The sequence below is a fragment of the Salvia hispanica genome, chromosome 2, assembly GCF_023119035.1.
Source record: "Salvia hispanica cultivar TCC Black 2014 chromosome 2, UniMelb_Shisp_WGS_1.0, whole genome shotgun sequence".
NCBI classification, from domain to species: Eukaryota; Viridiplantae; Streptophyta; class Magnoliopsida; order Lamiales; family Lamiaceae; genus Salvia; species Salvia hispanica.
This window is the reverse complement of record NC_062966.1, coordinates 24,212,165-24,237,102: the sequence shown is the minus strand read 5'-3', so window position 1 is coordinate 24,237,102 and position 24,938 is coordinate 24,212,165. Positions and strand designations below refer to the sequence as shown.

The 24,938-nt window shown below is 36.6% G+C and overlaps 4 protein-coding genes across 4 annotated transcripts; 2 read left to right on the top strand and 2 right to left on the bottom strand.

Moving 5' to 3' along the window:
* The first annotated feature begins 3,773 nt into the window (after positions 1–3,773).
* On the top strand, positions 3,774–6,900 carry LOC125203804 (2-hydroxy-6-oxononadienedioate/2-hydroxy-6-oxononatrienedioate hydrolase-like). Its single transcript, XM_048102259.1, has 5 exons — positions 3,774–4,176; positions 4,661–5,077; positions 6,160–6,252; positions 6,330–6,397; positions 6,487–6,900. Exons 1-5 carry the CDS (start codon positions 3,871–3,873, stop codon positions 6,596–6,598), a joined length of 996 nt encoding a protein of 331 aa, XP_047958216.1. The 5' UTR covers positions 3,774–3,870; the 3' UTR covers positions 6,599–6,900.
* A 1,305-nt stretch (positions 6,901–8,205) lies between these two features.
* Positions 8,206–11,233, top strand: LOC125205927 (E3 ubiquitin-protein ligase SPL2-like). The gene is made up of 6 exons (XM_048105139.1): positions 8,206–8,687; positions 8,854–8,955; positions 9,481–9,651; positions 9,743–9,864; positions 10,281–10,400; positions 10,772–11,233. Exons 1-6 carry the CDS (start codon positions 8,289–8,291, stop codon positions 11,067–11,069), a joined length of 1,212 nt encoding a protein of 403 aa, XP_047961096.1. The 5' UTR covers positions 8,206–8,288; the 3' UTR covers positions 11,070–11,233.
* Positions 11,234–11,305: 72 nt separating this feature from the next.
* On the bottom strand, positions 11,306–13,215 carry LOC125205926 (protein NODULATION SIGNALING PATHWAY 1). Its single transcript, XM_048105138.1, has one exon. It carries the CDS (start codon positions 12,998–13,000, stop codon positions 11,369–11,371), a length of 1,632 nt encoding a protein of 543 aa, XP_047961095.1. The 5' UTR covers positions 13,001–13,215; the 3' UTR covers positions 11,306–11,368.
* A 9,342-nt stretch (positions 13,216–22,557) lies between these two features.
* LOC125208141 lies at positions 22,558–24,854 on the bottom strand. Its single transcript, XM_048107716.1, has 3 exons — positions 23,955–24,854; positions 23,266–23,868; positions 22,558–23,154 (listed from the first exon to the last, which is right to left on the bottom strand). The coding sequence occupies exons 1-3, from the start codon at positions 24,731–24,733 to the stop codon at positions 22,677–22,679; spliced, it is 1,860 nt and encodes a 619-aa protein (XP_047963673.1). The 5' UTR covers positions 24,734–24,854; the 3' UTR covers positions 22,558–22,676.
* Between the last annotated feature and the right edge of the window lie 84 nt (positions 24,855–24,938).

Below are 24,938 nucleotides of genomic sequence, written 5' to 3'. Positions count from 1 at the left end.
AATTTCTTTCATTTTTTTCTGATTATATCAAATTAAAGGTAATTTGCTAAAGATTCTCACGATATCCTAATTGCATATGTTTAAAAAACAACAGTACTACTATTGAATGGGTTTCCGTGAATTTTCATATATTTTGTGAATTTGATAATTAGTTGAATATTTTCAAACTCAAGATGAGTAGTAGCAAAAATTCGACAAAACTATGTACACGAAATAATGGAAAAAAAATATAATTACCTCTATACTGGCATGCTTCCAGCAAGCTTGTGGTATCTAAATAATTCCATTCATGGTCCACAAATAGAACATGAATTTCATGCATAACCGATAGATATGAATTCATTTGCACTTAATTTGATGCAACAAAATCTGCAAAGATGCACAATAAATGTATTAGAGTTTAAATAAGTTGATATTGAAATAAAATGCGAAAAAAACAAGAGTTAATAAGATAAATACAAATGTATATATGTATTAAGACCTCAGTAGAAATGAGTTCGAATTTTTTGTACAAATTGAAAGTATGGATTCAAGGTGGTATTTATAGTGTGTTGTGGGTTTCAATTAACTGATATTAGTCGCATTTTAATTATATAGTTACCGAAACAATTTTTGCTTACCTATTTCACGATATAGTCGCATTTTTTTTCAACTTTCCTTGTAAAAGGATAATTTGACTAATATTTAATCAAATTCTGATTTTGAATATTAATTGTAAAATTTGTCTGTAAATTATTGAATTATTAATTTATTTTTATGCATAACTAATCAAGATTTCGGCACTAACATAGCTTAATGACTTACTTACGTACCATTATTAATCGGAACCGAAAAATCTGATTTAAATTCTAAAAAAATCAGTTGATAATTAACCTCAACTAAAATAATTGTTGTATACTTTTATGCAATCAATTTATGTAAGCAGTTCTAAATTCATGAAATTGAGAAAGAAAAACATATTTGTTTTATAGAATTCTATCTCTAGATGAGTTATGTACCCTATCAAACATACTTCATGATATGTTGGACTATTTAAATATAGTTTATAAATTATTGCGAAATAATTTAAATAACCTTTGGTTTCATTTCAAAATATTACTCCATTGTCCTAAGTTACATTGTTTCTTTTAGCACAAAAGTTAAAAAAAATAATGATATTTAATTAGTTGGCTAGATAGGAAAAAAATACTACTAGAGATGATAAATTAGAAAAATAAAGAGAAAACAAAGTGAAAAGTTTTTCTGTACGTGCATGTTCACACATAGATCCACTCAATTAATTAATTTATCAAGATTTAATTTATTTAACTACTTCTGATCATAACTAATTATATTTATTATTATTATTATTATTATTATTATTATTATTATTATTATTATTATTATTATTATTATCAAATAAATTACTAGGATATATTGAGAGATCACTTAATTTGGTGATCTAGATTATGAGTCACTAGATTCGGTGATCTAATGGCTCAAGTATAGATGTGAATTTTTGAAAATATTTATTTATTTAAAAAATATAGCAATGCCAATCTGGTAATTATGCCAATTCTTGACATTGCTCAATATTTTCATAATATGATTTATCGTCATTATTCTTTATATATACTTATAATCTGTTTACTATATTAAATGAATTTCTTTACGCGAATACATATCTGTTAGTCATATTCATGAGGTTAATCATTATTATCCTTCAGTCTAAAAATAAGATTCTTACATTTTTTCCACGCAAGTTTTAAAAGATATGAAGAAATATTAAAGAAATATGAGTTGAATAAAGTCCGTGAAATGAGTTCGACTTTTATGTAATACTAATTTTATAGTTACGCGTGATCAGTAGAAAAACTTACTAGAGTGTATCATTCTTTCTACTTAAGTACTTATTTGTTTAAATGGATTAGTTTACTAATTGGTAAAAAATGGGTTAATTGTCAATTTGATGGCTCATGGCATTGTCAAAATTGAAAATAAAAGCCTAAATAAAAAATGTTAATGACACGAAAATAACAAACTTAATATTTTGGACTAAAATTGTAAAACAATCATATATATTTAAGACCAAAAATAAACTTTTGTCTTTCCTGAAAGCATAAATCTGTCTAAACATAAAGAATGAATTTCAATGTTTTTATATACTCCTACTTTGTTTTATATTTTGTAACGTCTAACTTAATGATTATAATTATTGATTACCTAGTTAAACTTTATCTATACATATATAAAAGATGAATTTTAGTCTTTTTTAAAATATTTATATGTTTTGTTCTTATTCTGAGATATCTATAAGTTATGGACCAATTTGATATTTTAAGTAACTCTCATGAATATTTATTTAAATATTTTAATGAGCATTTGACTAATTCTTAAAGCACTACAATAACTCATTGGTGGTTACAAATATTTAAATAGAATAATAAGCATTTGACAAATTTTGTAACCTATATTGTCTTGATTTTATAATTTATGATGTTTTAATTCCATGATTTCTCATGTACTAATTTTGTACCTATAAAAGGCATAGAGTTGTGGATGAAATACACACTAACAAAACATTCTTCATTCTCTCTCAAGCTCTCAATATTTTATTGCACATTTTAGGAACATTGTTTTGTTCGATTTTGAAGCCCCATCAAGTTTATAGGTGCCTAGCAGGTTTGAGATGTTATATACGTTAGGAGGAAGTCGTTTTATCTTTGGGGGAAAATACGTCAATCGAGAGCACTAACCGTAATGTAATTTGTCTTGCGGAAAGAGGGTTTTTCTTGACTAATTTTCATTGTAATTTTCATTTCAATTATTGTTTTTTTATTATTATTACAATAGTTAGAGTACCGCGTGTATATGGTTCTAGAATTTTATCCGAATATTTCTTACAGTTCTTAGAGAGGGAAGAATTGTAACATCATTCACTCAAACATGCATAGTATTTATCTTCATCTTTACACAGTTTATTATTTTTAGTAGAGAAATATGAAGGATTGTTTTAAATATATTTTTCAAAAATGTCAACACTTAATATAGTTTCTTTATCATTGTCCAAATAATTGTGGTTGTCTTAATTCAATTTTAAATATGTTTAATTTAATGTCTTTATGTGTAAAATGAATTGAGGAGTATATATTTATTGCATTTTTATTATACAGTAGTATATTTTTCTATTTTAAATTTTATATAATTATATTGCTTTTTATTTTAATTAATCGATTAACAATTTAAAATCGCATGATAAAAAATATATTCAAACACTAGTTATAAATAATGATAACTATTATAAATGGTGGAGAATTGAGAAAAAAATTAAATGAATATATTTTAGTGCTACATTGTGCATTTATTTGTCATGGGCTTATGTTGTCGACTCTTGAGATAAAAATCTTACTAATTTATGGGCCCTAAATGTATGGGAATTTTAAACTTATCAATTATGACGCCCCAATATTGGGCCGCTTAATACATGAAAATTCAAATAATAAATTTAGGAAGAAAATAAATAAAAATCCAAATTCATATAATCGAATTAAGGGAATTCAGAAAGAAAATTTGTATATCTACTAACAAATAATCGAATTAAATACATTTTCGAAACGACAAGCAACCAAAATAATGACGTGTAAATTACATTTATCTTTACTTAAAAGAAGAAAATAATGGCACGAAAAGTAAAAATGATGCCGTGGGACCCAGACGCTAAAAACCTCCAAATAAGCCTAAACTCCAGGTCACGCCATTCATATAAATTCAAATTTCAACAAATTTAATTTAAATACAACTAATATAATCCAAAATCCAAAATCATCACCACCTCCAAATTTCGTTTTGCCAAACTGAAAAATAATCTCTGAAGCTTCAGCGCCTTCATCAATGGAGCGTCTGCGCCTCTTCCTCCACCACATCCTCTCCTTCCACATAATCCTCGCCTCCACCATCTCCCACTACCTCTTCTCTCCCTTCTCCAAAATCCGCCGCTTCCCGATCATCACTCCAATCTCCGAGTGGTTCCTCTCCGTCTACTTCAAATTCGCATGCAACCTGATCCAATGCACAGTCGATTTGGACGACCAGACCACCATGCATTTCCTCGCTCCCGCCCACCGCCGATTCAACAAGCCCAATCTGGTGATGATCCACGGCTACGGCGGCAACTCCAAGTGGCAATTCGTCTACCAGGTTTGGCCGCGTTGATTTTTGTTGTTACAGTGTGGATCGATCTCGATTTATGTGTGTAATTCACACGGAATTGTTGATTGGCTAAAGTAGAAATTCACTCGACTGATATTTGCTTCCGGATTTCACCTGATTTTATCTGAAAATTGCGGCGATATTTGTATACCAGGCTCCGCCGCATTGGTTTTGTTGTTCGTCGATCTCTATTTATGTATCTAATCTCACGGAAATAGATATGCTAAACTAGGAATTCACTCAGCTGAATTTGCTTCCGATTTTCGCCTGATTTAATCTGAATTGAAGCCAAATTTGTCTACCAGGTTTGGCTGCATTAATTTTGTTGTGGAAGTGTGAATCGATCTCGATTTTCGGATCAATTTTGTAAAGTAGAATTCAGTCGAGTGAAAATGGCTTCAATTTTGCGTCTGATTTTTATCTGAATGCAGTGGAATTGTTTAGGAATTTTGATTTTAGGCTATTTTTGTAGGCTGCCTCGCTAGCGGAATCCTTCAACGTCTACATACCTGACCTCCTCTTCTTTGGGAAATCCTACTCGAACCGCACGAACCGCACCGAGACATTTCAGGCGGAGTGCGTGACGGCGGGACTGAGGAGATTGGGCGTTGAGAGGTGCTCGATATATGCCATCAGCTACGGCGGATTCGTGTGCTACCGGATGGCTGAGATGCACCCGGAGCTGGTGGAGAAGGCAGTGATTGTGAGCAGTGGGGTCGGGTGCACGCAGAGCCAGAAAGGGGAGCAGATGAAGAACGTGGGGATTGATGTGTTGGATCTTCTCCTTCCCCGGACGCCGGTTGGGATGAAGCGGCTGGTGGAGCTCTCTGTCTATAAGTCCAATCCGCTGCGGTGGGCCCCGGATTTCGTGCTCGAGGAGTTTATTGACGTGAGTGCTCTAAATGGGAATTCAATGTTGTGCAGCTCTTTTGATGCGTGTTTCTTCTACAGTTTGACAATGCGTTAGCTCTTTTAATGTCGATGTTACTGTTGCATTTGCTGGCCTGTGATGATTATCTTTAATGCTGCTAAGTTAGTTGTGTGGTGATTGAGATGTTGAGTCTGGTTATCTTAGATGCTTTCACATTGATGATGATAAGGTGACACGTTGGATCAATCGTTGATTATGTAGGTAAGGTGTGAATATCTGAATTACGGCTACTGCATGTTCAAGAATTGAGATGTTGAGTCTGGTTATCTTTAGATGCTTTCATATTTGATGATGATAAGGTGACACGTTGGTTCAATAGTTGATTATGTAGGTAGGGTGTGAATATCTGAATTATGGCTATTGCATGTTCAACAATTGGCTGCTCTTTCAGTAGATGTCCTTGTCTTGCAGTCTTAGTGTCGTCGTGGTCTATTTGATGGAGATGTTGCAAGTTGATATTGTTATTGACTTTTCTATCTCAGTGGTTGGTGATAAAATAGATAAAAGCAGAGGAGAGGAGAGGAAACATTTTCAGATATGCTCCTAGGTTTTGTTTTCTTGATCGAGTTGGTTACATATTGCTAGAAGTAATATCTATTTTATCATCTAAGGTCTCAAGCATGAAAGTGGTAGCTCATAAGTTATACCTTGCTTATAATATTAGCAAAAGTTAACGTTTATCTAATAATTACTATGAGTTTAATCCAAACATGTCACAATCAGTGCTTCTTGTTATAAATCAAATTGAAGTTGAAAAGATGAAGTGACTAACATAGATTACTTGTCAGCTTAGATTTTTCTGCATCATTATTTCTACCAAGTTGCAAACAACTTGGAAAATCAGTGGGTGTTGGCCCTCTTAGAGCACCATCTATTTTCAAGCCCGTATCAATCATTTACAGCTTTACTTGTTTCTTTCGTGGTCCCTGATCATGAGAAGCATGTGTTAGTGAAGTATACAGTACAGTGTTTCGCAATGAATTTGTTAGAATTTGAACATATGAACTCCTTCGTTCTCACACGCTGCGTTTTTTGGATAGACAATGTGCAACACTAACAGAAAGGAGAAACAAGAGTTGGTAGAACATCTCTTGGCCAATAGTGAAAAATGCAAGGTCCAACCACTCAGTCAGGTAAATTCACATTTCATCTTATTTACGATAATACAAATCGAGCTCTCACAAAATCATGACATCCTGCGATTATGAAGGAAATATTGCTTGTTTGGGGCGACAAGGATAAGATCTTCCCATTAAACTTCGCCTATGAGCTGCAGAGGTACGCAACTTTTCACCTTAAATGAAAATCTCCATTCTGTAATTCTAGCAAAGCCAACATAAAACACATATTCATCTTTGCTAATGCAGAAACTTGGGCCCGAAAGCTAGTCTGGAAATCCTCCGGGATGCAGGGCATGCAGTAAACTTCGACTCTCCCGATTCCTTGAATGATCTGATAAAAGGATTCATCTTAGAGTGATACATACCAAGCAGGTTTATCTTCATATGGTTGAAATACACGATAAAATGTTCTTTAGAAGCGTTTTTGCTCGATTATAGATGCCGGGGCAATCTCGGATCATAGGCATAGTACACAGGCCGTGTGTGTGTGTCTCTGTGTCTCAAAAGCAGCTGTAGTGTTGTCTGTAAGGCTGTTGCTAGTTGTCCTGGTTCAAAAAAGTGGCTTGTAGAATTTGTATATTAGTTGTATTGCATGAATTTGTGGAAACTAGCAGCTGCCGTGAAATTTTAAATCATCTATAAAACTCGTTTTATTTTTCATCTGTGATTATACGGGTTTAAAAACTATAGGGATCATCTGAGAATTATTGGTATGCTTTTTATTGCATTTACTAAGATTTACTAAAATCACTTATTTCTAATATCAGAATAAAATACAGTATGATATAATTTTTTTATAGGCAAAAATGAATTTAAATCTTAAGATTGCGTCACAGTGGTGAACTTGAATTTGAGACTTTAGCTTGCATAATTTTAATTACTACTATATGATTAATGATTTTCAGGTTGGGTACTGCTATAGCTGTATAAACTATAAAGTCAATTAATGCAAAAATTAAATTCTATCCAAACAAAATTAATAGGGCCTAGTAGAATATACAGACAGCAGATTTCAGACGCAGCCCAATTTGACTTGTCTCCTGTATAAATACTTTGTGACTTTGTCGATAATCAATTTTTTAGGGTAAAAACAATTCTCAGGGTCATATGTTAAATTTAATATTAATAATAATTAAAAATGTAATGCAAGAAAGTTAGAAAAAATAACTTGACAATTAATTACTCCCTCCGTCCCATAAAAGTTGAGTCGTATTCCTTTTTAGTCCGTCCCAATAAAGTTGAGTCATTTCCTTTTTTAACAAAAGACAAAACATCTAATCACTCTTATTTTATTCCATCATACTTTACTCTCTCTTATCTTTCCTACTTTTTTCATCTCTCCTATTTATTTAATATAAATTCTTAATTTCCGTGCCCAAAAGTTTTGTCTCAACTTTTATGGGACGGAGGGAGTATTATAAATAAATTAATATAGACGTACCAAATGAAAAATATATTTTTATAGATCAAGAGAGGGTAGTGATAAAATGCAAATTCGTATAATGTACAAACTTCAAACTTTTCAACACAAAACATGAATACAATATCGACGTAGTGCAATATTTTAAGATTTTGGTGTCAATACAATCTCGACACAATAACCGTTTACACTGTGTTGATATTTTATATATTTCTGTTATTTAATAATCTGTTGATATTTTTTAACTACTAGTTTAAAATTTGTACAATATTTAAAGTTTGCATTTGATCACGGTGAAAAGAATATTTACTGTATATTTTATTTGGCATTAACCATACGTGGTACCAACTTTATGTTTTGAATTCTCTAGAGAGTTGCTGTAAATACTTTTATTACTTTGTTACATTTATAACATCTTAAAATTGCGATAATACTTTACCTATAGCACAATACTAGTAATTTCTAGTAGATATATAGATAAATATTTTTTAAAAAAAGAAATAAAATGAAAATTATTGAGCAAAAACAAAACCTTTTTTTACGCGGGGGGAAGAAATAGGCGACAAATTCACAACACACAGAGCAAACCGGAGAAGAAATTCCGAGCACTCAATCAGCGGCGGAAGAGATGTCGATGCACGACCGCGCCACGGCGGCGGTCCTGGCGCAGATGATGATGGCGGCGGACGGCGCCTTGTTCGGCTTCGGCGTCGCCTACGTGGCGTATCGCAGCGTCCGCAAATACGCGGCCACTGCATCCGCCCTACGCAAAATTCGCGACGCGCCGGAGGTTCAGCCGTCCGATCTCCGCTCGATTCTCACCGAAGGCGACGATTCTACTAGCTCGGATCCTGACGGCGGAGAGTCGTCCAGCTCGAATGGGGGCGGGAGATTGGTCATCGTTAGGGGTAGTGTGGAGGTGAAATCGGCCGCGGAGAAGGCGAATTGGAAGGCCTTGATGGGGAGTAATTTAGTCGCTTCGAAGGCTTCTGGTGAAAAGGGGGTGATTTTGCAGAGAACTCAAACTGTATGTTGTATTCACTTTATTAGCCTATTTTTAAGAGAAATTTATTCTAAAATTCAGCATTTCTACTTTTACTGATTGAGTAGGCACGAAGTGATGATGCTTTACTAGTGATCTCTAAATCATGTTTGTTGAATTAATGTTTTCTCGTTTGAATTGCCCCTTGAAGTGTATATACAATGAGTGGAAGGGGGTTTTTGGATGGACTGCTGACCTGCGCAATATGATTTCTGGATCCTTGAAAGAGCATGAGACATCGTCTACGAGGATGGTAACTTGCTATATCTTCAATTATCATTAAATTTTAACATTTAAAGAGTTTTTTTTATATGCTTTCATTTGCTTGTAGTTGTGGTATCATGTCCTGTTTTATCTGCATTTGCTTGATGCTACACATTTTATAAGTTCAGAATTAATTTTCTAAATGCATTGGTCTTCTCTCGCTCCTTAACTGCTTTAATTTGCTATATATCGTCAAGCATTAGATGGTTTTGCTGTACTAAGCTTCTAACTAGTCAGATTGCCTACATATGCAATGTTCTGAAAAATTGGATTCTATGGCTTGGTCATTAGAATATCAAGCATAAAGGTACTAACTACTAAGAGCCACTTACATTCTGCTTCGTTTCGGGATAACATGTTTTATTTTGCAAGAGATCCATCTTTATAGCTCCACTCTAGTTAGTAACTGGACACTGGATTAGACTGATTAGTCATAGAGAATATTTTTTTGTTTCTGCAACGATGATATCGAGGTTGGTCTTCAATGACATATGCATTGGATATTTGCCTTCAGGTACCTTTCATTCTTGTTGAAGGCACGAAATGGCCGCACTCTGATTATGTTGTTGTCAACATGGAAGGATCAAATCACCCGCTACCTCTAACAACAGTTTATCAGCACTTGCAGCCTATTAGTGCTACTCCTTTAACGTTCCTGCAGGCAATTTGTGGTCTTGAATATCCTGTGAGTTTCATATTATCTATACTTTTTTGTGATAAAAGTTATTGTACGCTGTTCTCTATTATTCATACTTACAAAAATAATTTTCCCTCAGGTTGGAATGCTCTATGAGGAAAAAATTCTCCCTCTTGGGAAGGATATAACTGCTGTTGGAATCTGCAGTCTAAACAACGGGGCTTTTGAGATAAAAGCCTCCAAGGATCTTCCTTGTTTCCTGTATGTGGATTTACCTCTTAAAACATCCATTGATTATGCGTTATGTGTTAGCCTGCTCGATCATGATATGTTCATTTTATCCCATGACTAACTGTGCCACCATGTTTGTCTTGTTTGTGTATTTTTCTAGTTTCCAGATTAATCTTTATGGCCTATTTGTGTACAATTTTAATTTAATTTAATTTTTTTTTAGGGGAGGGGGTATCCCTATATTCTGAGTTGTGTATTGCATGCAAGGTGTTGTGTGATAACTGTTGCATGATTTCTTCGTTTTGTTACCTTTGACAGTATACAAAGCAATATTCTTGACATTCCTGATTTCCTGCTGCTATTTAAGAGTTTGTTGAGTATTGAGATCTGATTTCCTCAACAAGAGATGTTCTAGAAAACTGACCAATCGTGTGCTCTATCTGTAGGTCTGCTTTGACAAAAGATCAACTCGTGGTAGATCTTTCCTTCAAGACAAAAGTGTTAATGTGGAGTGGGCTTGTTTTTGGAACCATTGCTATAGGTATCCTTGGCTATTCTGTTGCAAGGTATGCTTCTCTAAACACGTCTCCTACTCAGATTAGGTTTAAATCTACAAAGAGTTGGCGTTATAGAAATACTTCCACTAACTAGGTAATTTTATCCCAAATGAAGATCTCTTTCTTTCATGGTCGATCAGAAAAGCTTCTCATTTTTCTGAACTTTGATGTTGAAATAGTACATGTTTTAGACACGAGCCAGTTTCTGTGGGATCTTAAAAAATTCTTGCCCACCTTTAATCAGAATAAGACTTTAGCCCCTAGCTTATCTGAACTTCATTTAACTCCATCTCTATTTGTTTCAATGGAATTTTCATTAGCGATTACAACACTAATTTGCATATTGTTATTCTTATTGTCTTCACACTGACTTTGTGTAGGAACTGGACCAAGTATAAACAGTGGAGAAGCCAGCGGCGAACTCAGCAGCAAAATAACTCTACTATCACTGGCACTGAATCTTTGAACGATGAAGTCTTGGATGAAGAAGCTGAAGAAATTCCCGATGGAGAGCTCTGTGTCATTTGCCTCATGAGAAGACGGCGCTCTGCCTTTGTCCCCTGCGGACATTTGGTCTGCTGTCAACGTTGTGCACTCTCTGTCGAGCGTGAGATATCTCCAAAATGTCCCCTATGCAGACAGACAATCCGGAGCTCAGTGAGAATTTACGACTCCTGAGAGTACTCAAGATGCCTGCCAGATTTAGCATAGAGATAAATTACATCTGTGTGATATTTATTTTGTACTAACCGTAGATTCATTAGAAAGTATTGAGAATGTGACAATACATTTGTATATATACTAAATTTTGTGATATCATATTCGATCCATCTTCTCCTTCATTCTTGTTTCTTTTTCGTTTCCTTTAATTGAGTTGCTTTTGAATAGTGTGTGGACAGGAACCAGAGGTGACAGGACTACAAAAGGAGATTAAAATTCATTCAAACAAACAGAGGGCAAAAACCATTTCTTCACAACTATGTCAAACACTCCTTCACTCTCACATCCATCTTCCACAGTGAGCAGAACGACACCGGCTGCCCCTTCCACCACAGCCCGACGCAGCCGTCTTTCTCATCGGCCCGAATCTCCCAGTTGCTGTCGTACTTCCTCAGCAGGGCTCTGGCTCCATCAACGGTCTCCTCTCCCAACACCTCTCCTTTAAAACCTGCATTTTTCATTCTCTCACACCATTTCTCTTTCCTCTCATTCATCTCCCCCATATTCACCAGCACCTTGGCTGCTTCTGCTTCGATCATGCGCCTCTCGTCGCTCTCGCGGCCTTTGTACGCCACGCTGGTCGAGTCCAAGAACCTCCACAGATAATCCACCCTCCTTGAGAAGGCTGTTGTGAAATCTCCACAGGTATTGCAGCTGCAGTCTGTGTTGTTTTCACTCAATATTACTCCCTTTGGCTGCAGGCTTCTTAGCACTCTCAGAAACTCTGTTCTGTCGTCAGGGGCGCTATGGCTGAGGTTGTGCAGCCGGAACTGTGCGCAGACGATTAGTGTTTCGTCTCTGGTGGAGTTGATGGCTTGTGAGTTGAGATTTTGGAGATGGAAACTGTCCATTTTGCTGATCTGCAGGTTCACATTCATGTCCTTGGCGAAGGCGAGGAGTTTGGAGGCGAAATCGTAGTTGTGAGGGGCATGAGCGAAGGGGGTGGCGTTTCTTGACTCGTCGTCGGTTGGGGGCGGAGGGACCACCGTGAGGCGGACTAACGGGGGTGGCCCACCTGCGCGACGAGTCAGTTCTTCAAGGAGAGTAGGCCATTGGAGGCCATGTGAGACTCCAATGTCAAGAATGTGGAGATTGGTTGGTTGATGCTGCTCGCCAAGAATTTGAAGTATTGAGGTGTTTGCAACATTGTTTGGGATTCGAAACCATGGGTTGATGTCGTTGAATTTGATCAGGGAGTTTCTAAAGAATATGGGATTGCTAGATGCGAAAGTGTTTCCGGACGACGACGAGAAGCTGCCGGCGCTGGCACCGCCGGCGAGGTGGTGCGTGATCGCCTGAAGGCCGTGGTGCGCCAGCCGGTGGTTGGCGTCGCCGTTGAGGGAGGCGAGGTCATGCAGCACGTATAAGAAGTGCTGCACGCGGGACGGATTCCGGCCGGTGATGGCAGCGGCGCACGGGTTGAGCAGCTGCTCTGCCCACCTCCCTTCCTTGTTGTTGCCGTTGCTGCCGCCGCCGTTCCCTCCCAACTTGCCTCCTCTCTTGTTCACAGCCGGTTTTCTCGGCCCAGCCGCCACCTCCGCGCCGGCCTCGTGCCCTCGACGGCTCGCGCTCTTCCGGGCCGTCTTTGGGCTCGAGCCGTCGGGCGTCAACTTCCTCTTCTTGCTCAAATCCATGGACATCGATCGGTCCGAAACTACCGAGTCAGCTGGAGTCGGGGCCGTACTGGCCGCGGCCGCAGCCACCGGAGTGTTGAAGCTGCTATTGATCAGCTGTTCAAGACTCTGGCTTTGATCCCACCATGAGTCGCCGCTGAAGTCTCCGCCCTCGTAGGGATCGTCGAAGATCGTCGGAAAGTACGAGATCGAATCCTCGATCCATCCTACGACGTGGTCGGGAGGCGGGCCAGTCTCCGATCCATCGATCGTCATGATTTAATTAGCTATTATCTCTTTACCAAAGCGAAAAAAAGGGGGAGAGCAGCTAGATCAAAAAATGTGTGTTTTATTTCTTGATAATTTCATTTGATGAGAATGAGGCCTAAGATAGGAATCATAAGCATCATGGGGCGGTGTGTTGTTACATTATATCATGTGTTAAATAATACAACAAGAATTAGTCTATTTGGGAATGAGACAAATCGAGGAATATTCAAATTTTAGGGTGTGCTGTTATTTTGGAAGTTGTGATGTTTTTATTAAGCTTTTCTTGATGGTGATTAGTCATAAGTAAAAGAGGAGTAGTATTTTATTAATCATATTCGTCATAGTTGTTGAGTTTGTAAGAATTTGAAATTCTTGGGAAATTGGTGTGGGGTTGCGTTTGAAATTTTCAATAGACGGCATACTCTGAGACTTTTGATTTAATCTATGAAGATAATGTAATGAAAATGTGATTCTTTATTAGTAGAGATTTGTTTTTATTTGGATTCAAATTGACTTGCAAACAACTAAATTGTTAGCTAAGAATAATTCGGTTTATTAATAAGAGCTCTAGTCAGCTGTGGTTGTACGTGTCAACTATGGAAGGCAGCCCAACCCAGCCCGGCCTGGCCCGTTAAAATTTCGACGGCCATTATCAGAAATCAGGCTTGATAGAAAATTCATTGAGCTGAACCAGCAAGTTATTTAGATTGCATATTTGAAGAGTACAAAAATTGATGGTCAGATCCATAGCAGAAATATTATTTTCTTCATAATCTTTTTTTCACTCTTAACCATCAAAATGATGGTCTCATTGTGACTGAACCATCAATTTTTTACTCATGTTAGAAACTTTGAACAAAGATTAGGATTTTTCAAACTCAGATTAATCCATAAAAATTTCACTACTGACAAACCACATATGGCAATCAAATAAAGCTAGAAACTCTCTTCACAACATCCCCAATCAGATTGAAACTCCCAACAAAGATAAAGGATTTTTCATAATCAGATTAAACCATAAATTAAAATCAATCATTTCAAAGATCACCAAGCTACAAGAGTAAAAGGATAAACTAACATCATTGTAGATAATGATTTGAAACTGATATTTCTCTCAGTCGACGGCCTTCATGTCGCCATTTTCGATCATTTTTATACCGCACCAGTGTCGACATACGAAGAAGTTGCATGATGCACAAAAATATCCTTCATGCTCGTGCCTATCCTCACCACAAAGGTCGCAACGCCGTTCTGAGAAGGTGTAATTAGCTCCTCGGCTACCTCATTAGTCGGAAAATGGATAATGGCTTTTGCATCTGCATAATTTCTGTTGGACATGACAATAATTTAGACAAGTGAAGGATTATAAGTAATTGATGTAGAAACAAATCACATACTCAATGGCGCGAGGCGGCTTGTTAAAGGCACACGTGATGTGGACGATATATTCTGCAGATTCGACAATGATACATCCAATTTTTGGGGTGCAAAAGTTTGCTACATGTATCACACTTGTAGGCATAACTGATATATTCGGGTGGGACATGAAACGAAAGAGATAGGGCGCGATGGTGAACTTTCCTTTCGATGGCTAGAGGCCAGGATGCACATTTCAAATAGTCCAATTGTTTAATCAATTCCAATCGAGTCACAGGTATATAAGATGTTTATACCTAACGATTTTCCATAAGGCAGTGACGAAACATATAATTTGTAGGAGTACAAATATATCCATTTAAAAAGTCTATAGGATTCATTCGTTCATAGAACTATGTACTCGATTGCAAACATTTCTGTAATAACACTATTAACACATCTAACAGAGCGAGTGACATCCATCAGAACTCGTACTGATGCTATCATCTTTTTTTCCAGCAAAAATTAACCTTTTTTTGTAATTGTAAACGTCAAATTTGAGGAAGACTAGTATTAGTAGTCACACTAAGAGTGGAATCAAAATCATCACCTCCTAACAAGGAATGTTTGAGTAGTAAATAATGCTACTCCTATTGCTCAAAATATTTGAGTAGGAAGGCCCTCAAGTCTGTGTTTCCGATCATTTATTTACGGCAGTTTTTGATACAAACGAAGAAGTTGCACGGCGCACAATGAAATCCTTCTTGCTCATGCCTATCCTCGCCACAAATGTCGCAGCGGCATTTTGTGGTGAGAAGTTGAAAGGTGAGAGTGTGTGGGTGAGCTTCGTCGTTCTCGTAGTCCTGCCCCAGCTTGATGTTTCTCCACTCGCCGGAAGTAGTTTTGAAGCAATCTGGATGGAAGGATATATCGCAGTGGCAGCAACGATACATCCATCTTTTGGGATTCATCTGCGTTTCACATTGATCGTAGTAGAAATCACCGGGGCGGTTGAGAGTGGCTTTGTACGTCAACAGCAGCTGGTGGTGCTTGTCCCATCTAGAGCTGGCGACTGATGCCGGCAACATCATGCATTGAAGGTGGACAATGAAATCACATGAGCTGCCCCAACCCCAGAACAAATTATATACACGATATCCACAACCAGCAGCACACGTCAAGCGTCGTGTGTACTTATCTTCTCCTAGAGAAGACAAAGTCACACGATTGAGGAGATGCTGCGGGTGTGCTGCGTGATGTATGGTATCCGGCATACAAGCGCACTTGATGTCTGCCTTGAAGTCGCACTCTCCACAAGCATAAAACAGCCCATTCGTATTATACTTACAGACATCGCAATAATGCTTCTCCCAAGGTTTAAGGATGTCGGAAGAGTGAAGAAGTAGGTGGTGACCATCTTTGTGGATCGGAAGAGAGGAGACCTGATGTGGCAAGTGAAAGCGCCATGTGAAGATTGTACTTGCATTCACTGCAACTCATGTAGTAGTAATATTTACTACTTGATGAACAAGAGATAGGAGTGATGCACCCGTCACATATTAATTCCCATCTTTTTCCGTAGTTCTCCTCGTCTTCTTCTTCTTCTTCTGGCCTTTGATTGTCATCAGATGATGATGAGACTAAACTGAGTTGATGTTGATGATGAAGGAATTTATATTTCACATTCACATTCATAATCTCATCATCATCATGAGCTTTGATGAGGGGTGGTAATAATGTTCTTCCAAATTCTTGTCTATTACAAAAGGTGTGATTAGTTCCTCTGCCACCTCATTAGTTGGAAGATGGATAATGTCTTTCGCATCTATATCATTTCTGTTGGACATGACAATAAATTAATTAGATAAGTGAAGGATTATAAGTAATGATATTTGATGTAGAAACATACTCAATAGTGCGAGGCGGCTTGTTAAAGGCACACGTGATATGGACAATATATCTGCAGATTTGGCAATGATACATCCAATTTTTGGGGTGCAAACGTTTGCTTCATATATCACACTTGTAGTCAAATCTGATATATTCAGATGGGACATGAAAAGAGAGAGATAGAGAGTAATGGTGGACTTCCCTTTCCATGGTTAGAGGTAAGGATGCGCATCTCTCGTGGATCCAGTATTGACAAGCTTCATTGGTGCATGTATACGAACTCCCCCTGCGCGTGGTGCCACAAGCATCGCAGTTGAACGAACACCTTCTCCTCCACAACTTCAATTCATGGCTGGGGTGGCTTGGATGACGTATCATGGCGCACCTTTGCTCATCACCATCCATCACTCCACCTCCTTGCGCGCATCTCAGGTGCATCCTGAAATTACATCCTGGGCTTGTACATTCGTAACAAATGGAATTTAGATTTCCACCACAGAATGTACAACACGCCTCCCCAGGCTCCGACCACCACCAATTTATGGGGGGTCTTTGGCTGAGTATGTGTTGAGGATGCAATGGATGCTGGATCTTTTTCGCCATCACTGCACATTCTTCATGTAAGAATTTGGGATCTTGACATCCCTCAATGAAGCATCCATAAGCTTGCTCTCCACTACTGAATAGTTGTTCACAACCATAACATTCATCTTCTCTACAAGTTTCCACCAAAGTGAGTGGATGCATGTGGCTCCAATGAACCATATCCTCTCCTGCTCCGACTCAGACGGCATCTCCTTTTCTTTTCCTTTCTCACTCATTATGTGTGGTTAACTAACTTCTCAAAAACTGACGAACTATATATCTCATCTTTGAAACATTTTAAAGCTAATACGTATATAGCACCACCCACCAATAGAATCATACAAAACTTCCAACCTCAGCAAAGAATAATGTATCAAAACAACAAACTATTTCATTCAAAGAATCTCCTTTTTCTTTGGCAGTTGGCACTGTCTGTCCTTTTCATAATGATGTGTCTAATTTCACTGTGTGGAATAACTCTTTTCTTGATGCATCTGACTAAATATGTATTCCCATTTATTGTGATTTGAGGATTTCTCTTTTTTTTAAGAGAACAAACATTGAACGGATCAAACTGATTCTCGAATACATAGTTTCAGATTAAATACTTACATCTAATAACATAATCATCTTATATCAGACATGAGAGAAATGTGCAAGCAAAAAGAATAATGAGGCTTATATACAAAATAACAAATTGTCATCATTCATTCTTATGTCAAATAGGGATCTGCTACTTCGTTTTGTCACACCTTATGTTTCTTTTCATAAAAGTAAGTTATTGAAATATTTCTTCATTAGGTCTAATATAGAGAAAATGCTACATTTACTAGTCACTCCTCAGCCAGAAAGAATCATATAGTTAAAAAAGAGAAATCCTAGATAAATAACCTCATAAATCCAATCATCCAACTATTGAATACTTGAATTAGATCTAATAGAGTCACATGTATCTAACGTATTCATACCAAACGATTTTCCATTAAGTGGTGATGAAACGGATAACTGGCACAAATCTTTCCATTTTCCAGCTTGATATGATCCATTCATTCTTAGAGACCTATTTACTCGATCACAGACATTTATGAAACTCCTCTAGCAAAGCGAGTGGAATTCATCAATACTTGTCAAAAATCCACCTTTTTTGTAATCGTAGGATATAAAGACTGTAAAAATGGACTCGAACCTATCAAGTATCAAATATAAGATCTTCGACCCCAACATTAAAAATCAGTCTATTTTTGGTCAACAAGCAGATTATAATTAATTTTGAGTTAATAGTAGTTATATCCCAATTTATTTTCTACTGATGTATATACTCCAATATACCTGCTTTTCTGTGCATTAACAATCCTACCCCTAATAAAAGAAGTTGAGACAAAAGAAATAGAAAAAGAAAAAGTAAACGAAAAAAGAAAAGAAGAAACAAAAAAGAAACGAATTGACATAGAATAAAGTATATATCGGAACACAAAATGTTTCACTTCACAGTCTTCACTCCAACAATCTCATTTTTCTTTTCTTGATTCCTGTTACTAAATATATATTCTCAATCATTATGCATTGTGGTTTCAGCATTTCTCTTTTTTAAAAGCACAAACCAAATGGAGCAGATTGATTTTCGAGTATATATAAGTTTAGAATAGTCGTTACATCTAATCGCATAATCTTTTTATATGAGTGCAAAATAGGAAATAAGAGAATACTGATACACTTTTGCTTTTAAGTTCTGAACAAATAGATAATAATTCAATCAAACTAACAATTTATTGATATCAATAAAACTAACAATCAAACTATCAAATGAGTTGATGCTTCAGTCACTACAATGATAACATCTTTATGTTTAACCTATTCAATCATAATAGAGCGTCTAGGCTCGTTGGGTACAAGTAATTATGGTGCATAATATGTCTATAACACTCGATATCGTGTTTGGCCCTTTATACAACAAAAGCTCGATAATATCATATCACCACGTACGTATAAGTTATAACTAATGCAAATCATAATAATAACAAAAACAAGCTTTAACACGCCATACCAAACAACATTTACATGTATTTCAATACTTCCTACCAACACATGATATCAATGCTTCAACCATATCAAGCCTTATCCCATAGTGAGTACCAAACATACCGTATTTATGCAAAGGAGCTGCACACCACCATGGGCTGAATCCGAACTGGCGATGGAAAGGCCCGGCCCAACCCAGCCTAGCCAAGGAACTGAGCTGCACAACCACATTTTACAAGTGAAAACAAGATTGATCTCAGCATTCTTGATCACCTCTTTTGCAAGTTGCTTTACATAGAATGAAAGGCATTTTGTTCACACCACTTGAGCATTCAATGTTTGAGCAAATAAGACCATTCCATTTAAGGAAAATTCCTGTCCAAGAGTCTTTTTATACAAATAGGGATGAAAACAGATCAAACAAGAAGTAGCCAAACATTGAAAAATATCCATACAAATTTCACTACTCACCAACCACATATGCCAATCAAATAAAGCTACAAACTATCTGTATAACATTCCTAATCAGATTCTAGTTAAAGATAATCAAGTAGATATCAACAAACTCATGTGACTTGTATACATTCGAGTCTAGATTATTGGATAGGTAAGACCAATCCATTTTAACCATGTATATAACAAAATGAAAGCAGAAATCTAGAAGATAGAAAAAGGAAATTAATTCTTGAGCTGTATTCAGTTATTCAAAATCAATAAAATTCCAACAAAAAGCCATCAAACATCATCCCGATTATGTTGGTCTCCCCTTTTGCGGTGGTGGGGCCAAATGTCTGTTAAGGCGGAGATCGGTGATTCGTGCGTAGAGAAGAGAGGTAACTAGATTCAAAATCGGCAAATCCATAAAAATCGAAGCTTTCGAATTTAACTATTCGATTTTTGTGTTAATTTTAGTTATTTTAAAAAATATATGGAGTAATCTGTAATCCATACCAAAAAAAATCACAAAATAACTTATTGTGCTAATTTTTTAAAATTAGTTGTTTTTTTTGGTCTATAAGTGCTCTTTTTCAGCCATTATATTGAATTGTATTTTTTTGTCATATTATAGTTAAGTGACTTTTTTATAACTAAACACAACACAATTAATGTCTATCAGTATTTTATTCTTTTTTCTATTGGGATATTGGTCTTCAAAATCAGAAACTTTGCCAAAATTTGGTATTTTCCATAAACTTTGAAATTGGTCTATAATATCACAAACTTTGCATTTTATTTGGTATTTCCTAGACTCACTTAAATAAGATATTTTCATCAAAATCTTATTTTACGTAAACAACAGTGATACGTTTTATGATATTTTAAACCACTTTTTAAGTTTATAACATGTAGGATAAAAGTTACGTTGAAAATCACGTTGATTTAATTGTGTCAAGTATGATAATAAAAGCCTTGTAAGTTAGTCAAATATTGTAGTAATAGATATGTCGTGGTAAATACTAAACAAAATGCAAAGTTTGTGATACTATACTCCCTCTATTCCATAGTAATGGGACAACTTTTTGGCACGAAGATTAAGAAAAATTGTGTTAGGTGAGTTAAGTAAATGGGGAATAGAGAGAAAAGTGAAAAAGGTAAAGAGATGAAGAGAGAAAAAAAGTAAGAGAGCGTAAAGTAGGTGTGGAAAAATGTGTTAACTTTTTACTAAAATAGCAAAATGACTCTATTACTATGGAACGTACCAAAATGATAAAATGACTCTAATACTATGGAATGGAAGGAGTACTAAATTTAAAGTTCGTGAGAAATATCAAATCTTGGGCAAAGTTTATGGTTTTATGGACCAATTTCTCTTTTCTATTTTACTCTATCATGACTTGTCATTATTTATTTTATTTTTTAATTTTATTTCATTGTCATTCATCCTATCTCATACTACTAGTAATACTATTTTATTTATCTCAGCATAATTCAGACGGCACATTAAAGGCAAGGATGCGCATCTCTCGTGGATCCAATATTGACAAGCTTCATTGGTACATGTATTCGAACTCCCCTTGCGTGTGGTGCCGCAAGCATTTTAAGGATTTCACTCATTATGTTTTGTTGATCAAAATAACTGACAAACTATCCATCTTTCAAACATTTTAAGGAAAGAGTTATGTATCACAACACAAACAAAGTATTTCACTTAAAGAATATCATTTTTCTTCAGTATTCACCTTCTTTAGTTTCAACTTTCAAGGTCTGGAGTAGTTCTTTTCTTGATGCATGTGACAAAATGTGTATTATCAACTATCATGTTTTGTGCTTTGAGGATTTCTTGTTATGATTTTGATAAAAGATCTTGGATGAAAAAGAACAATGGTTGAAGCTAAGAATATGAGATGAGAGATTGGGGAAAACCGAGAGAGAATTTTATTCAACAATGTGTAAAATCTTATGTGTTAGACTCTTCTCATTTCTCTATATACACTCAGCTACTAATTGCTGCTTACTGAAAACAAGAAAAGGAAAAGATGCAAAACAGAATTGCAACAACTATTCTAACGGCTAGTTCAAGAGTTCCTTTTCTTCACTTTACTTCTTGCTTAATGGGCTGGGCTTCTTGTGCACAACACTCTTCACATTTCTCTTATTTAAAGAGCACATCACATTCTGAAAGAAAAAGAAAAGGAGAAAAGAAAAAGACAGAGAATTTATCTAACTTATTGATATCAGTTTGGAGAAAAAGTAAAGAAAGGGCAAAAATATTATTTCTCAGATGCACAAACTGAACACACAAAGTAAGATAAGTATTTGAGGATTAAAAGTGTTACTCACAGTAAGATTGGAATCACAATAATCGTCTCCTAACAAATGGATACAATGTTAACTAATGTTTGTTAACTAATGTTTGTTGACATTACATTACATGCATTAACCCCTTGGACTAGAATTTTGAAAGACAATATGGTTTGGACTTGGTGTAGTCCAAACAAATCAACGCTAGTTAACATTGTGTCCATTCCATTTATTAAGTAGTAGGAATATTATTAAGTACTCAAAACATTTCTTGTTAGGAGGTGATGATTTTGATTCCACTCTACTGTGATTTTGCGGTGGTCGCCGAAATGTCTGTTAAGGCGGGGATCGGTGATTCGTGAATGCGAAGGGAAGAGAGGAGACTAGAATCAAAATCGGTAAATCCATAAAAATCGAAGCTTTCGAATTTAACTGTTCGATTTTTGTTTTAATTTTAGATGCTTTATTAAAGAAAGTATATTATAAGAAATGTTATTGAAAAAATACTCCATGCTATAAAATCACAAAATAAATTATTGTGTTAGTTTTTGCTCTTTTAAATACTCACTTTCAGCCATTGTAGTTGATTCATATTTTTTGTCATATTATAGTTGAGTGACTTTTTTATAACAAAACGCAACACAATTAACCTATTCATTACTTTATTCTTTCTTCTATTTAATTCTTTTATGCATTGTCATTATTTATTTTATTCATTTTATTTTATTGTCTCTCGTCTTATCTCATACTAGTAATATTTTATTTTACCTTAAGCATAATTCACTAAACATATACTTCGTATGCTTAAACGAAATGATTCATTTTAAATTGTTAATGTTCCAAAATGAAGTAATAAATTGGAATATTATTACGTGGGGTTTAGGGTTGGATCAAAATCTTCTTTTGGACAAATATTAGTGATTTTCAGTGATATCTCATTGTTTACTGAAATGTTATCAAAGATTCACACATGATAAACTTGTTTGATTGATCTAAAAGACACACAAAAAAAAACATAACAATACAGGAGGAAAGTGGTGACCAGTATCTCTAACAGGTTTCTGATACAACAAAAGAGTAGTGAACCAGCTTATATTTCTCTCAGTCGGACGGCCTTCATGTCTCCTTTTCTGATCATTTCTTTACCGCAGTTTTTGAGACAAACGAAGAAGTTGCACGACGCACAGTGGAATCCTTCTTGCTCATGCCTATCCTCATCACAAATGTCGCAGCGGCGTTTTGTGGTGAGAAGTTGAAAGGTGAGAGTGTGTGGGTGAGCTTCGTCGTTCTCGTACTCCTGCCCCATCTTGATGTTTCTCCACTTGCCGGATGTAGTTTTGAAGCAATCTGGATGGAAGGATATATCGCAGTGGCGGCAATGATACATCCATCTTTTGGGATTCATCTGCGTTTCACACTGGTCGCAGTAGAAATCACCAGGACGGTTGAGAGTGGCGTTGTACGTCAACGGCAGCTGGTGGTGCTTGTCCCATCTAGAGCTGGTCACTGATGCTGGCAGCAAAACGCAACGAAGGTGCACAATGAAATCACATGAGTTGCTGCTGCACCTGTAGCAATCATATAAATATGCAGGTTCACCACAACCAGCTGCACACAACAAGGAAGCAACCAAGTTTATTGAGAACCGTTCAAGGAACATTTCTAAACTAGTCACAAACTTGAGGAGATGCTTCGGGTGAGCTGTGTGATGTATGGTATCCGGCATACAAGCACACTTGACGTCTACTTTGAAGTCGCAACGCACACAAGCATAGAACAGCCCATTCATATCATACTCACACACACTGCAATTTTGATACTTCCAAGGTTTAAGTTTGTTGGAAGATTGAAGAAGTAACCGGTGATCATCTTCGTGGATTGGAAGAGAGGAGATGCGAGGTGGCAAGTGAAAGCACGCCATGTGAAGATTATATTTGCATTCGCCGCAACTCAAATAGTAATATTTACGACTTGATGAAGAGATAGGAGTGAGGCACCCGTCACATATTAATTCTGATCTTTTCCCATAATTCTCCTCGTCTTCTTCTTCATCTTCCTCGATTTGATGGTCATGAGGGGATGATGAGACTAAAGTGAGTTTATGTCGGTGATGACGGAACTTATACTTCGCATTCACCAAGTCATCAACCCGAGGGATGATGGGTGGTATCAATGTTCTTCCTCCCCTTTGTTTCATCACAAAGGGTGTAATTAGTACCTCAACCATCTCGTCTGTTGGAAGATGGATCGTGTCTTTTCGATTGGGTGCATCAGCGTCATTTCTGTTGGAAAGGACAAAAACTAAGATAATTGAAGGGTTATAAGTAATGACATTAATGAAGATTTAAATCACTATGCTAGCACATACTTAATGGTACGAGGCGGCTTGTTGAAGGCACATTGGATGTGGACAATATATCTGCAGAGTTGACAATGATATACCCAATATTGGGGGAACAAAAATTTGCTGCAAACATCACATTTGTAGTCAAACTTGATATATTCAAGTGGGACATGAAACGAAAGAGAGAGAGAGTGATGGTGGTCTTTCCTTTCGATGGTTAGAGGCAAGGATGCACATCTCTCATGGATCCAATATTGACAAGCTTCATTGATGCATGTATATGAACTCCCCTTGCGTGTGGTGCCACAAGCATTGCATTTGAAGGAACACCATCTCCTCAACAACTTCAATTCATGTTTGGGGTGACTTGGATGATGTATCACAGCCCGCCTTTGTTCATCATCGTCATCTTTTGTTGCATCCACCACGTCACCTCCTTGTGCGCATCTCAAGTGCATCTGAAACTTACATCCTGAGCTTGTACATCTGTAACAAATACCCCAAATACACCTTTCACACCATTCACACTTAAGTGAATGACGTTCACGTTCCCACCAAAATTGATGCCGTTTTTGGATGAGTATGTGTTGAGGATGCAATGGATGTTGTATCTTTCTCGCCATCGATACACATTCTTCGTGAAATAATTTTGAATCCCGAAATAATTTTGAATCCCAACATCTCTTGCTGCATCCATAAGCTTGCTCTCCACTACTAAACGGTTGTTCACAACCATAACATTGATCTCCTCTTTGAGTTTCCACCAAAGTAAGTGGATGTTCGTGCATCCAATGATCAAACATCTCTCTCTCCTCCTCCTCTTCCTTCTCCTCCTCATCCTCATCCTCTTCACCCTCCTCATCCTCTTCCTCATCCTCATCCTCTTTCTCTTTCTCTTCCTCATCCTCCTCCTTCTCCTCTTCATCCTCCTCATCCTCATCCTCATCCTCATCCTCATCCTCATCCTCATCCTCATCCTCATCCTCATCCTCTTCCTCTTCCTCTTCC

Excerpts from the sequence above, each read along its gene's own strand:
- LOC125203804 (XM_048102259.1), top strand. The coding sequence starts at position 3,871 with ATGGAGCGTCTGCGCCTCTTCCTCCACCACATCCTCTCCTTCCACATA. Across the intron at positions 5,078-6,159 it reads TGCTCGAGGAGTTTATTGAC|ACAATGTGCAACACTAACAG; the intron begins GTGAGTGCTCTA and ends TTTTTTGGATAG. Across the intron at positions 6,253-6,329 it reads AGGTCCAACCACTCAGTCAG|GAAATATTGCTTGTTTGGGG; the intron begins GTAAATTCACAT and ends GCGATTATGAAG.
- LOC125205927 (XM_048105139.1), top strand. The coding sequence starts at position 8,289 with ATGTCGATGCACGACCGCGCCACGGCGGCGGTCCTGGCGCAGATGATG. Across the intron at positions 8,956-9,480 it reads AGACATCGTCTACGAGGATG|GTACCTTTCATTCTTGTTGA; the intron begins GTAACTTGCTAT and ends ATTTGCCTTCAG. Across the intron at positions 9,652-9,742 it reads TTTGTGGTCTTGAATATCCT|GTTGGAATGCTCTATGAGGA; the intron begins GTGAGTTTCATA and ends ATTTTCCCTCAG.
- LOC125205926 (XM_048105138.1), bottom strand. The coding sequence starts at position 13,000 with ATGACGATCGATGGATCGGAGACTGGCCCGCCTCCCGACCACGTCGTA.
- LOC125208141 (XM_048107716.1), bottom strand. The coding sequence starts at position 24,733 with ATGTTTGATCATTGGATGCACGAACATCCACTTACTTTGGTGGAAACT. Across the intron at positions 23,869-23,954 it reads AAGCCGCCTCGTACCATTAA|AAATGACGCTGATGCACCCA; the intron begins GTATGTGCTAGC and ends CCTTTCCAACAG. Across the intron at positions 23,155-23,265 it reads CACCCGAAGCATCTCCTCAA|GTGCAGCAGCAACTCATGTG; the intron begins GTTTGTGACTAG and ends TGATTGCTACAG.